Below are 13,847 nucleotides of genomic sequence, written 5' to 3'. Positions count from 1 at the left end.
AAAAAACAAAGGAAGGAGGGGCAGATAAGCTTCCCTGAGCATATCAGTTTACAACGGAAGTTAGGCAGAGAAGAGCACAGGTAAAGGTAGGCAAGCCTAGCCAGCTGGAGGACCCTCACTCTATCTTCCCTTTGGAATCCAAACAAAAGAACCCAAACAGGAGTTACTCCTGCCCCACTTCCAACACTACACTCTGCGCCCCCAATCTCTCTGTCTCCAAGACACTGTGGCAGTTGAGGGCTTTCCCCCTCCCACATGCCCAAATGCATGCGCACCTGCAGATGCTTGCAGGAGTGATAGCTGTGTTTGTGTGTGTGCGTGTGCTGATCTGTCTTCTGCTCCACTCTCATTCCCCAAGTGTGCTAACCAAGTCATCAGTTCTGATGATCACCCCAAAGCCCAAAAGCACAAACCCCCCTACTCAATCTATCTACCCTTTTGTCTTCACAATCTTGCATCTCCACTATTACCACATTGCTGCTTCATTAGATTTGTTGTTGTTGTTGTTGTTATTAAAAAGCTCAGCAGGTTGGCTGAGGCTGGGGTCCATATCCTGCAGCTGAAATTTATTTATTTATTTAATAATTATTGCATTTATATCCCAACTTTCCTCCAAGTTGCTCAAGGTAGTACACATATTTTCCCCCTTTTCCATTTTATCCTTACACCAACCCGGTGAGATAGGTCAGGCTGTAAGACTGTCTGGCCTAAGGTCACCCAGAGGGCTTCATGGCTGGCTGGGGATTTGAACCTGGATCTTAGTCCAGCACTGTAACCCACTGGTGTTGGGAGAGCTTTTGCAGGGAGCTTTTAGTGGAAAGGGATATTTAGAGATGTGATTTTGCCACAAACCAGTTTTTCAATTAACAGAGGCTAAAATTACAATTAGCGGGGGCAGGGCTCACAAACTTTTTTGAGCTTAGAGTTAAGGGTGAGCAATGAGGTGGCTGATTTCTGAGGATACTAAATTGTTCAGAGTTGTTAAAAAGGGATTGTGAAGAGCTTTAAAAGGACCTCTACAAACTGAGTGAATGGGTGGTAAAATGGCAAATGCAGTTCAAGGTAAACAAATGTAAAGTGATGTATGTTGGGGCAAAAAAAAACTTAATTTCAAATACACATTCATGGGATCTAAACTGACAGTGACTGACCAGGAATGAGACCTCGGAGTGGTCCTGGATAGCTCTATGAAGATGTTGATGCAGTGTGGAAAAGGCAGATCCCATGTTAGGGATCATTAGGAAAGGACTCAAAAATAAAACTGCCAAAATCATAACACCATTATACTAATCTATGGTGCGACCACATTTGGAATACCGTGTACAGTTGTGATTGCCTTACCTTAAAAAAGATATTGTAGAGTTGGAAAAGGTTCTGAAAAGGGCAACCAAAATGATCAGGAGGATGGAGCAAGTCCCCTGTGAGGAAAGTTTGCAGCATTTGGGGCTTTTTAGTTTAGTTTAGAAAAGTAAGTAGGAGGTGATATGATAGAAATATGTAGCATTGTGCATGGCATGAAGAATGTGGATAGAGAAAAGTTTTTATATCCTAACACTAGAACTCATGGACATCCAATGAAGCTGAATGCTGGAAGATTCAGGACAGATATAAGAAAGTACTTCTTCAAGCAGCACATAGTTAAACTGGAATTTCCTCCCATAAGAGGCAGTGATGGCCACCAACTTGGATGGCTTTAAAAGAGGATTAGACAAATTCATAAGGCTATCAGTGGCGTCTAGCCATGATGGCTGCGCTCTGCCTCAACAGTCTGAGGCAGTATGCTTCCAAATATCAGTTGCTGGAAAACTCAGGAGGGGAGAGTGCTCTTTGCATTCAGGTCCTGCTTGTGGACTTCCCATGTGCATCTGGTTGGCCACTGTGAATAGAGGATGCTGGACTAGATAGACCTTTGGTCTGATCCAGCAGGCTGTCCTTATGTTTTTACACTTAGTTGCACATACTTGTATGTAGCAAGGAAGACACTTTTAGCAGTGTCTGGGAAGCTGGGAGATGGACTGTTGGGCTGCTAATTACCACAGGAATTGTTCAGCTCCCCTGCTAGAAAGCATCTCACAATGGTTTGCTCACTCAGCTTATGGATTCAAAACTGTCAGGGAAGATATGATATCCCCACTTAGACAGAATGGGAAACAAGAGTTGCTTGTCTTAAAGAAAGAGACTTGGGCAGGGTAGATCTTCATGACGGTCCTTTACCATACCTTTAATTCCCTTGTCCGGCAGTCCATCCATCTTCCTAGCTGCTTCAGTGCTGCTGATGTATTTAAAGTATTTTAATTGTCATAGTATTTCAGTAATATGTGTCTCTATTTGTTTGTCTGCTTACCTTACTGCCTGCTTGCATTTTTTTTGGGGGGGGGTATAAGTTTGGTTTCCTTTTCTTTCTACCAGATTTCTGTTATGCCCACTATAACCCTTGGGAAGGAGTGTCATTGGTTCCACGTACCTTGGCCTATTAAAAGATTGAGATCTCTGCAATGCTGCCTACATAACATGGATTGAGATTTGGCCACTACCTCATGTGACTTCCCTGGATCCCACATTTCAGAGTGGGGACTGTGTCTTTTCTACATCAATTTATGCAGTTCATTATCTCACCATGAATCATTAGAACTTTGGGAAAACCTTGAAAATGAGCTCTGGCCAGTAGCAACTGGTGTTTCCTTGACAGTGGGGCTGTGGAATCTTGGACAGCACCTTGAAAGTTTCAACAAAAACCTGGAGCAAATTCCACACTGTGCCACTGACATGGGGCTGCCACTGGCTCTGGCAGGCTACCTCCAGGCTTTGATTTAACCAAAAGTTGGACCGTTCACAAGACCAAGGTGAGGTCTGCTGTTCAAATACAAAATGGCTACAAAACGTTACCATGGAGAAAATAATAGTGCTAGGATTCTGGCGAGCTCAGAGCTGTGAGGCATTTCAGAGCATCTTTTTTAGTTGTAGCATACTTAATTATTATTCTCTGTTGTTTTGGGTTACTAATCTGGCTGTAGCTATGTATTGGTCATGTGTAAACTTGAGTCCAGTCTTTCTTAAATGAGGGCTCCAGCCTAGCAATAGGCATATGGAGGACTTTTTCTGATTTGCGCTGAACAGCAACTCATGTTTCCCTTCCCTCCCTTGCTCAGCATTGTACAAAGCTCCTAAAACTCTCTCCTGGGTTTAAAAAACAACTTGCAATGCAGGGGAGTGTAGAGAGTTGCTGTTTGGGAAGCCAATAGAAAAAGCCACACTTCATATGTGCCAACCCACTTATGAATTGTTAACAGCAGCTTAACAAGGCTCTTGGATTTGAAGTCAGTGTCTGCAATATTACATTTTAGATATTTAAGATTTCATTTATAGGCATTTTTCCAGCAGAGTAACTAAAAGAAAGAAATTCAAGATACACAGCCCTAATGTTTATTTTCAAGTGCATGCAAATTAATATGATGCATCATAAACCTAATGTGAAATAAATGTTTCATTTAAAGTAAGCCATTGAAAAATGCTAGCTGTCTGCAGCAATGGCTCCTAATATTATCATAACTTCGCATATTAGTATGATGCAAACTGTAATGTGTAGATCTTGAGAGACAGTAACATGACAAACTCCTTTTAATGAGAGAAGGCAGTTGAATATGTTTCTGTGCTTTGTTCCTGAATTGTTTGAAAGCAGCTGTCACATTGCACATTCTCTTGGATACAGCCAAGCTTATACCTCTTTCAGAATGAGACACACAAGAGGCTTGTAGAATAATCACTGTATATCACTCCTCTTTCAACAGCCTCTGTATGCAAATGCAGTTGAGCTCCTGCAAACCTCTGGCTTTTTGTTTGCAATACAGCTGGATCTAACTGCCCAAGCTGAATTCCTAGTGAAGGCCATTACTGACAGATCAGGGTTTGCCTTTACAAATCATATTCTCTGCTTTGTTCACAAGCTTCTTATGCAAATATTTAAATGTTTTCAGTTAGGATAAGAACTGCCATGCTGTCTCGGATCAAGGTCAACTTAGCATTCTTTTTGCAGACAGATGCTGGAAAATTCACCATAGGTAACAGACTTCCCAGTTTTTTGCAGCCCGGCGCCAGCAGGTGGCTAGGTTGGGTACTGGCTAAGAGGCCCTGCAGCTGGGGCTTGGCGGGTGTAGCTCCTGTTCTGTAATCTGCACTATCATCAGGTTGTGGAGTATGTGCCCTAGACCCCAATGCTGGCATGGATCACAGAGCAGGAGCCACTCTCTCCCTGCCGCCGGTGCAGGCTGGCCATGCCACTTCACACATTGCCGCATCAGTGCGCTGCATGTACATGCTTGCTATCACCTGAGATGGTAGCTAATGAGCTGATGCAGCTTGGCCTATTTAAGGCTCCAGCGGCGCGGGTAGTGGTAGTGCCACCGTGTCACCAGTGGCCTGCTGCTGGCCCACTGCAGTCTGGTGGTTGACCTGTGGGGTTTTTTTGTCCCTAGTATCTGGTGTTCAGAGGTACATTGCCTTTTTACACAGTGCTACCAAATCTGTATCTCCAAGTCACCACCATGTGGAGTTCTGGCATCTTCAGGTTCTGGCTATTGATTGGGAGTCGATATTGGTACAATCATGTGGAATATTTAAATTATTATTACATTTATATCCTGCTGTTCCTTCAAGGAGCTCAAGGTGGCGTACAAACATGGTTCTCCCCCTTCTGATTCTATCCTCACAGCAGCCCTGTGAGATAGGTTAGGCTGAGAGATAGTAACTGGCCCAAGGTCACCCAGTGAGCTTCATGGCCAAGTGAGAATTTGAACCCTGGTCTCCCAGGTCCCTGTCTGACACTAACCACTATACCACACTGACCTCTAATGAAGAATCCAGTCACTTATGTGGATCATAATTATCTGACCTCTAAGTTTTCTAGCCTTCTTGGGACAAAGAACTAACCTGAACATACATTAACAGTAGCCTCTAAAAAGACATTGATTGTTTGGGTTATCTTGAGATAGAGATACCTTTTTGTTTGTTCGCTTGCTATTATTATTAGTAGTAGTAGTAGCAGTAGTACGATTTGCTTGCTTGTTCATGAACATTTATAATCCACTTAATATTAAAGAAAAAAAATTAAGCAACGAACTAAAGTCTACATATAAAAATAACACTATGAACCCATTAATCACCAAAACATCATAATAGTAGATAAAGTGCAAAACCAGAATTGCAAAATATAGAGTCCAGCCTTAATATCAATTCAGTGGTCATGGAAAGCCTGAATAAATAAATAGATCTGTAAAAGTCATCTAAAATAAATAGTAGAGGAAGAATGCCACATGGCAAAAGAAAGAGTATTCCAAATTGTAGGGGTAGCAACAGAAAAGACCCATTTTCAAGTCACCACCAAATGGTAGTCCATCGGGTGTGGTGCTACCAATAGGGATTCCTCAGATGATCTGAGAATGATCCAAAGGTCAATATAGGGGCAGGTGGTCCTTCAGGTAACCTGGCCCGGAGTTGTTCATGGTGTTCATCTGTCAACAATGAGACCTTCATCATGACCCGGTAACTGCAACCTGTGCAGTTCTCTAGTACAAGTATAGTATGTTCATATTGGGGTGTACCACTTAATACCCTAGCTGCAGCTTCCACATCAGCTTCCTGAGCTTTGCAGTAATCCATTTGTGAGGTTACCAGTGCATGAGTTATTGTAGCCTAGTTATCCCTATTCAGAAAAAAGTGTAGCTGGCATGCCAGCCAAAGGTTAGATCTAGGAGCACCCCCTAACTTTGTACCTGTTCCTTCAGAGCAGAACCTACATATATCTTTGGAAACCTGTTTGGTCACTATGCATTTGGATACTCTTTAAGGTATAGCAACCAAATTTTGCATCATGGTTTCCAAGATGAAGGAGCAGGTTATTGTCGACTTTTGGCTACAGTCAAACATCATTTTGAATCAAGATAGTACACTGTATCTTTCAGAACTGCACTGATTTTAATCAATGGTTTAAAAACTGCATTTTGTTTGTTTGTTTGGGGCTTTTTGTTCGTTCGTTTGTTTCTCAGAATTCCTGAGCAATTCCAGGTATGAGGCTGCTAAGCACAATATAAAACATACAAAAAACCAAAATGGCAATAACAAATTGCAGCAGCAATCACCACTAGTAAAGGTTACCAGATTCAATATTGGATGGGGCTCCTCTCTCTTTCAAAATTGTAGAGAAGGAAAACTTTCAGAGCAAGAGCAGCTTCTTACATTATCCTGCTGCACACAATTGAACCAGCACCCTTGTGGAGAATTTCGTACGCACGGCTGTTAAAGATGTAGAAGCCCTGTCTTGAATTGTAGCTGCAAATCCTGTCACCAAGAATCACTACATGCCATCAGGCAAAACTTGTAAGCTAAATGCCAATTATATATGAGAGAGCTACATCCACAGCAGAAAATGATAGGTAAGTAAGTAATTAGCAGCCTAACAAGTACCTTTGGGATATTTTCCAGTGTGGTTCTGAAAACATGTTATGTATTCTCCAGGCAAAGTGATTAGTCAAGAGCTACTAAAAGGTGGGGGAGGGTGTTTATTTTTATAAATTAGACTTGCCTTAAAGCTGGAAGTTTCTTAGCCACAAAACTTGTTAGGATCAAAAGGAGAACAGAACTTATTTATTGTTAATGCAGACATGCAGATGTGCAGCTGGAGTGTTATAGGAAATAAAAACTTTCATTTAAAAACATGTTACTGGTGTTATAATTATTGGAATGTCAGTTGTCAAGATAATGTACACCCGTTCTCCTTTCTTTCAAGTTAAATTTAAAAACTTTATTTTATATGGTCAAATGACTAAAACTGTAAAGCATTTTCCTATACTTCTCTTATTTTCTTTGTTTTCTTCCTTTCTCTTTTTTAGTTAGTGTCATGCGTGTGTTGTATAATCTTAGCAATAGGTAGAATCTCTTTTTGTATAAATAAAGAAAAAGACTACTTACAAATGTGAAAAAAGCATTTGTTGCTGGTGTAAATGAAGGCTGAATTAGATACAAGGCAGAGTTCCATGTTTCTTTCTCCCAGTATTTTGGATTGTTTTCTTTTTTAAAAATTAAGAACAGCTTTGGAGGATTGCAATTGTGGAGGACTGGAAGAAAGGCTACTCAACCTGTCTGTGTCTCCCACCCTCCCCTGTGTCATCTTTCCCTACAGCAAGAGTCACCAACCTTTTTGGACCAGAAGGCACATTTCAAATTTTGAGAGAGTGCTGGGGGTACCAGTCACAAAATGAATGCCATGAGGGTGTGACGTAATACAACATGGCTGCCATGGGGGCATGGCATAACACAAAATTAGAGAATAGTCATGGTGATGCTTTTCCCATAATTGTATTTCCATACTAGGAAAGGCTTGACCAGTTGAATTTCTGCCTGCCACACAACTGTTAAAGACATAAGAACCCTTTTTTCCCAGTGCCAACCCTAAACCAAAGGCCAGGCTGCTATCCTGTACCCACGTACCTGAAAGTAAGCCCCATTAAAAACCAAAAGACGTACTTCTGATTAGACATGTGTACCATTGTTTTGTAAGTTAACTATATAGTGAATTCTTAATAGGTCCCTAGTCTGTAGCTCCTGCAAAGTGGGAGACATGCCTATGCCTCTTTTCACATTTGCCTTTTGGGGGTGGAGGGAATTCTTCAAAATTCATCCACATTTATTATGTAGCAGTATGAAAAAAAATGAAATGGACTGCCTTCAAATCGATTCCGACTTATGGGCGACCCTATGAATAGGGTTTTCATGGTAAGCGGTATTCAGTGGGGGTTTATCAATGCCTTCCTCAGAGGCTGAGAGGCAGTGACTGGCCCAAGGTCACCCAGTGAGCTTCATGGCTGTGTGGGCATTTGAACCCTGGTCTCCCAGGTCGTAGTGCAGCACCTTAATCACTATACCACACTGGCTGGCTGTGTAGCAGTATTTGCAGTAAATAATTTCTAGGCACTACCTGATCTCAGGGGAACCTAGCACAGGAAAGATGCATCCTGGTTGCTAGGGGAAAAGAGGAAGGGCAAACTATGGAGATTCCAAGGACTAGGAAAAAAGACAGAAGCAGACAAAGTGCACAAAGGGAGGGGGAAACAGCAGCTCTTTAGGACCCCATGGATTCCTGTTGTCTGGTGTCTAAGCAACTCACTTATCAATAATAGCTCTGACTTCACTCATTGGCTAAAAACACTGACTGGCTGGAGCAGCCAGCATGGCTCGTTTCACAGAAATTGCTTAGAAGGGTACATTTTGCTCCATAACTTACTTGCTCAGATTCTGGGTTACTTACAGAAGGTGCCACTGAAGACCTTTGCAGGGACCATGGCAGCAACCCCTGCCCAACTAGGATGAATACACAGGTCGGGGGATTTTTAGCAGATACACATAAGAATTACCAGGAAGGAGAATACTTAAGTAGCCTCTTCCCTGCCACTTTGAGTCGAGTCTCAAGTGCTGCAGTTTAAAAAGCAGAGGGGCAATAAAACACTTAAGGTCATTAAAGACTGCATTTAATGTTTAACCTGTGTAACTGTGTTTTCTCTGCTGTTTAACCCTTTTTCCATAGTACATTTCTCTGAGAAGCCCCTTAAATCCAGGCACAGATACCTGAAACAGTTCTGTGCTCCCAGCAGCTACACTGAGCAAGCTAGCAGGTGTGTCTCAGGATCCTTTGCAATGACATAAAATGCTGGGGGTACAGTTCTTCAACTGCACTTTGTTTCACTGGCACCTGTAGAAACGTTTCCACCCCAAGCAACAGCTTTTGATTGCTTTTGTCAGTCAGTAAATTTAGTGTTGTGGACGATATTGCTTTTGTGCAGTTGAACTAGTCCCGAACCCAGAAGGCAAATACTGCTGTTAAAGGATCTGTGCTACATGCTCTAATTTAGAGTGGGTTAGTGTGCACTCTGGTGACACCTAGTGGAACTTTTATTAATGTTAAAATATGTTATACTTTCCCCCATACCCCCTGCTACCGTAACTGATGGGGGGGGGAGTTTGCTAGAGGCCTCTCTGTAAATTGTGTAATTATTATTTGCTTTTTATTAGATTCCTACATCAAAAGATGTGTAACTTTTAAAAATAGTTTTTCTTGCATGGTGCCTAACAGACTGAGCTCTGAATCAGGAAGTTCCCAGTTCTAATTTGAACTCTCCCATGAGCTCACTAGGTGGTCCTAGGTAAGCCTCAGTCTCCCCCCGTCTGCAGTATAATAGATGTGACATGCTTTGAACATTTGAAAGCACTATACAATGGTTAAATATTATTGTTAATTTTCTCTCTCCTCAACCCCCAGTTGCAATCAATGGGGAAGTCTGCAGTCAACTTCTGTGAGACCTGATATCCCTGCTACCACCACTGTGGCGTGAGCAAGGGGCAAGGTGAACCTGGTTTTCTCGGTCTCCCTAGCCAAGGAGTGGTCTTTGCATGGATGTAATAGTACTACTACTACTAATAATAATAATAATAATAATTAAAAAAAACAACATCCTGCTCTTCCTCCCAAAGGGATTAAGATGTGTTGAAAATGTTCCAACCAGAATCTGGCCTATTGGCCTTTCCTTTGAGTGTGATTTGAGGCATTCTTTCATGTATGACATGGACATTGTCTTGTTTCAGATCAAGTTTCAGAAACATTTTCAGACTGTCTTCCTCCACAGAAAGACCAGTACACTGGCATGTTGCTGATGATATCATTTCTTTGAGCTAGACAACAGGGCTTTCATGTTCAAAGACCGGGGAAACAGGTTAAATATACGAGTTGGGAAGAGGTAGGCCAGACTCGCCCTTCAGTAAATAGCCTACTATTTATTTGCATTATATTCCACTTTATCTCAGTGTTTATGGGTGGATGATAGCATGTTGTTAATGAAAGGAAAAACAGAGGTATGTAATTTTAACATGCAACCCATTTGTTTAGCCCTGTCCATCAAATGCCTCCCCAAAAGAAAAGAGTTGCACTACTTTTGTCTAATGCTTAGAGTAGGCATGTGGTGAGTCTAAGATTACGCAAAAAGTTCAAATCTATGAGAGAGGCCATGACTATCTCATATAATTAAGCTTAAAAATACAGAAAGAAAAACTGTTGGGGATTAGGGATAGGGTTCACTGTCTAGTTCCGATATGCTTGTATTCCAATAGTCCGCTGTTCGATCCCGATCCATCCTTTTTTTGTTCTGTTCCCACTTGCTTTCACAGTTGCTGATTCAATCCACTGTTTTATTTTGGTTGCAAAAAAAAAGATTGTGTAGTTTTTAACATAAATGCTTATGTAAATGATCACGGTGTTCCATGTGGTTTATATTTTCCTACTTATCACACCTACGCACTGTTAGGAATGCATCAACTTAGAGGAAATGTCAAAGATAATTACATAAAATCAGGGAGGATTAAAAAAATGTGTGTCAATTACAGCCACAGCCCACCACAAAAAATCCGTACTGATTACAGCCACAGCCCGCCACAAGAAATCTGTACTGCTCTGAAAAAATAGTGGATTGTTGGATTCAGCTGAAATCCGATACTGAGTCCGATTTAGCAGATATTCTCCCCATCTCTATTGGGGATAGAGTAGTCAATAACATATTCAATAAAAATATACCAGTTGCCATCTCTGGGAGCAGGTGACTACTTTTCCTCATAAGCGTACTGTATGGTACACAGAACTGTTGCCATCTGCAAAATAAGCAATGTCTTCCAAGTTGTTGAAAATGGTATGCATTAAATGCAGTGTTTTGAACATGTGCCTCTAAAATGCTCTTTTTCTTTTCTTCAGCCAGTTCTTATTTCTCATCCCTTCCCCACCTAATTTCTTTACTTCTTCTCTTCTCTTCTTTCCTTCAGCGGTGATCCCTCTGACTGACTCTGAACACAAGTTACTACCTTTGCATTTTGCGGTTGATCCTGGGAAAGGCTGGGAGTGGGGGAAGGACGACGATGATAACTCCAAGCTGGCCAAGTAAGACCTCTTCTTAATCATGAAGATTTCAACAATGGCTTACCTGGAGGGCATCTGTGTACCTAAGAGACTTGGCAGCCTTTGCTTTGCCTGCCTTTGTATAGCAACCCTAGAACAAATAGCTATACAGAGTTTTTGAGCCACATAGAGCTCTTGTGCAGCTCATTGGTTGGTTGGTTGGTTGGTTGTGCAGTTTTGCCATTTATAAAATGCCAATAGGTTGCTCCAGCCTAAAACAAAGTCACCTTGTCTGACAAGACCAATGCAGGCTGCACATTTCATAGCTGGCTTCCCATGGTAAGCCAAGGAGTATTACTATGTCTTGTTTTTTTTTTCCTGGCTTATTTTCTTTTGAGAGCATAGAGTATGACTGCCTGTATCTGAAAGTTTTCTTGTTAAAATTATGTATTTCGTGTTTCTCTTAATTAAGTGTAAGTGCTGTATGGCTATTCATTTTCAGTGATTATATGGTATGTGGTCTTTCCTCTTTTTCCTTTCTCAGTTTGATTCTGTCTCTGGAGGCAAAGCTTAATCTTCTGCACAGTTACATGAATGTTACCTGGATACGCATACCATCGGAAACACGGGTAACCCTTTTACTCTCTATAGGCAACTTGAGAGAAATAAGCTCCAGCTGTGTGAGTTTGTGCCCACAGAAGAGCTCATGAAGGCAAATGATCCTGTGTTAGGCTCCCATCTTTAGTGAAACAGAACGCATTGAGTCCTTGCTTTGTTGCTGTTGTGCTAGCACTCCAGGGAAGCTCCTATGCAGCAGAGTGTACTGTGCAAAGGACCTTTGGGAGATAGGTACAGGGAGAGGCAAGGTACAGGTCCTTGTCCCCCCCCCAATTAATGCAGTGTTGTGCCACCACTTTCTGATACCAAAATTGGCATTGTACTGCTACAGCTAAAGTTAGCAGCATAGGCTTTGCTATATGCCATGCGGCGACTAAAAATGAGAAAAGGAGAGGCAAATAAAACAGCTGTCCTTCTCACTGCTTTTTCCACCCTCTATCAAGCCACATGAGATCAGCCAAGATGATCAGGACAAAATAACCTGCCTATCTTTGGGGAAAAGGCTGCAGAACAGTCTATTGGCATGTTTGCGGTCCCACATTTGAGAGTGTGCACACTCACGTCAAAATATCAGAATGTTCTAGTGGCTTGACAAAGTATATTCACCATCAAATATGAGACTACAAAGCAGATACCAAAGATAATCATCAGAGGTAAACAAATTAGAGTTTACCCAAACTTTCATGGGCAGTTATTTTCCAGGCACAAAGGAGAGTTTTAAGGATCTTAGCATGTTCTCTGAAATACCCATTCACTTTGCCTTTTTTATACCATATACTTGTTTACTCCTCTCAGAAGCTGCTTTGATACTTGTTTTTCTTTTTTATAAATTGAGCAGTATATTATTGCTCAGTGGTAGTGCATGCTCCAGCCAATCACGAATCATGCCATTGTGATGGCACCCCAATGCCATATAGCTAATCTGCTATGTGCTTGAAAATGTATGTGAATGTTCAATGCATATGGATTATGTTGGCCGTATGATGATGTTTAGAAAAAGGAGGTCAAAGACCAGAATGCTGAAGTATTTTATAGAAAACTGGTTTTATTGCGAGATTTTTTTCAAAGAAGCCCAAACTGGTTTTATTGCAGAATATTTTTCAAAGAAGCTCAACATGTTTCAGCCTGTAATCACAGGCCTTCATCAGGGGATAATGAATTTTTACAATGGTTAACTGAACAATTTTGGTCCTATATTGTACTGATAATCCTCTTATACAGTACAATACAGGACCAAAAATGTTCAGTTAACCATTGTAAAAGTTCATTATCCCCTGATGAAGGCCTGTAATTACAGGCTGAAACGCATTGGGCTTCTTTGAAAAATATTCTGCAATAAAACCAGTTTGGGCTTCTTTGGAAAAAATCTCACAATAAAACCAGTTTTCTATAAAATACTTCAGCATTCTGGTCTTTGACCCCCTTTTTCTACATATCAAATTGGATGCTCACCACTCTTTATCTACCATATGATGATGTTACCTATATGATGATGACATGAAGCCAGATCAGAGTGAGGGCAATCCTTTCTGCTCTCACTATAAATAGAAGAACATTTTCATCCTATTTCACAAGACCCCTCAAATAATTGCCAAAATGTAGCATTTTTCTCAACACCCCCCTCTCTTTCAAATGAGCTGCAAAGTTAATCTGTATCTCCAGGAACGATTCACATAGCAGTTTTCAAGTATTAAAGGTTATCTTATTTCAGTTTACCTCCTGGTGATTAGTGGTAATTTTTTTACACAATAGGAAGGCTCTATAGCCACTTCAATAACCACTTTTTCAAACAGCTAATCAAATGTCAAGAGGTAGTTCATATCAGATATGGACAGATGAATCTATTTTCCGTCATTACCCGTGGTGAATAACATGAAAGGTGAATTTCATATGGTTGCCTAGTTGCTCATTAGATCAAAATAATCTGCAAGTTGATACCACTTAGTAATGCTTTTGTTTAAAATGTATCATGGCAAGCACAAAATTCTGTTCAACTGCTCAACTGCCCTTGTATATAGGAATAGTAATCTGGGGAAAAATGTTGATACTTCTCTAGAAGGATATCTGTTTAGGAGTCTTTGAGATGAATATTTGAAATGTACTTCTATAGTTACACAGGAAATTACTTGCAGAACATCCCACATTTTCAGTTATAAATGTGATTGCAATGATTTTATTGTAGACGATGCATTATAAGGAAGAACTGAATTCTTGCAAGATTTTTTTCTCTCAGATTTATTCTAGCAGTCCTTAATCCATTAAAAAACCCTCTAAAATTTTATTTTAATGTGCTTGTCATATC

The 13,847-nt window shown here is 40.9% G+C and overlaps 1 protein-coding gene across 11 annotated transcripts in view; it reads left to right on the top strand.

Annotated features, from left to right (window-relative positions):
* Positions 1-13,847, top strand: part of OTUD7A (OTU deubiquitinase 7A) — a 194,960-nt gene that overhangs the window by 165,148 nt on the left and 15,965 nt on the right. For all 11 annotated transcript variants that reach the window (XM_061595097.1, XM_061595096.1, XM_061595092.1 and 8 more), the window contains 2 exons: positions 10,855-10,969; positions 11,472-11,556. In XM_061595097.1, the coding sequence (XP_061451081.1) occupies positions 10,855-10,969; positions 11,472-11,556 (200 nt within the window). The remainder of the gene's footprint in view (positions 1-10,854; positions 10,970-11,471; positions 11,557-13,847) is intronic.

This window comes from Rhineura floridana, chromosome 14 (genome assembly GCF_030035675.1).
Source record: "Rhineura floridana isolate rRhiFlo1 chromosome 14, rRhiFlo1.hap2, whole genome shotgun sequence".
NCBI lineage: Eukaryota > Metazoa > Chordata > Lepidosauria > Squamata > Rhineuridae > Rhineura > Rhineura floridana.
Note: the sequence above shows the minus strand (reverse complement) of the source record. Positions and strands in the feature narration are given on the sequence as shown.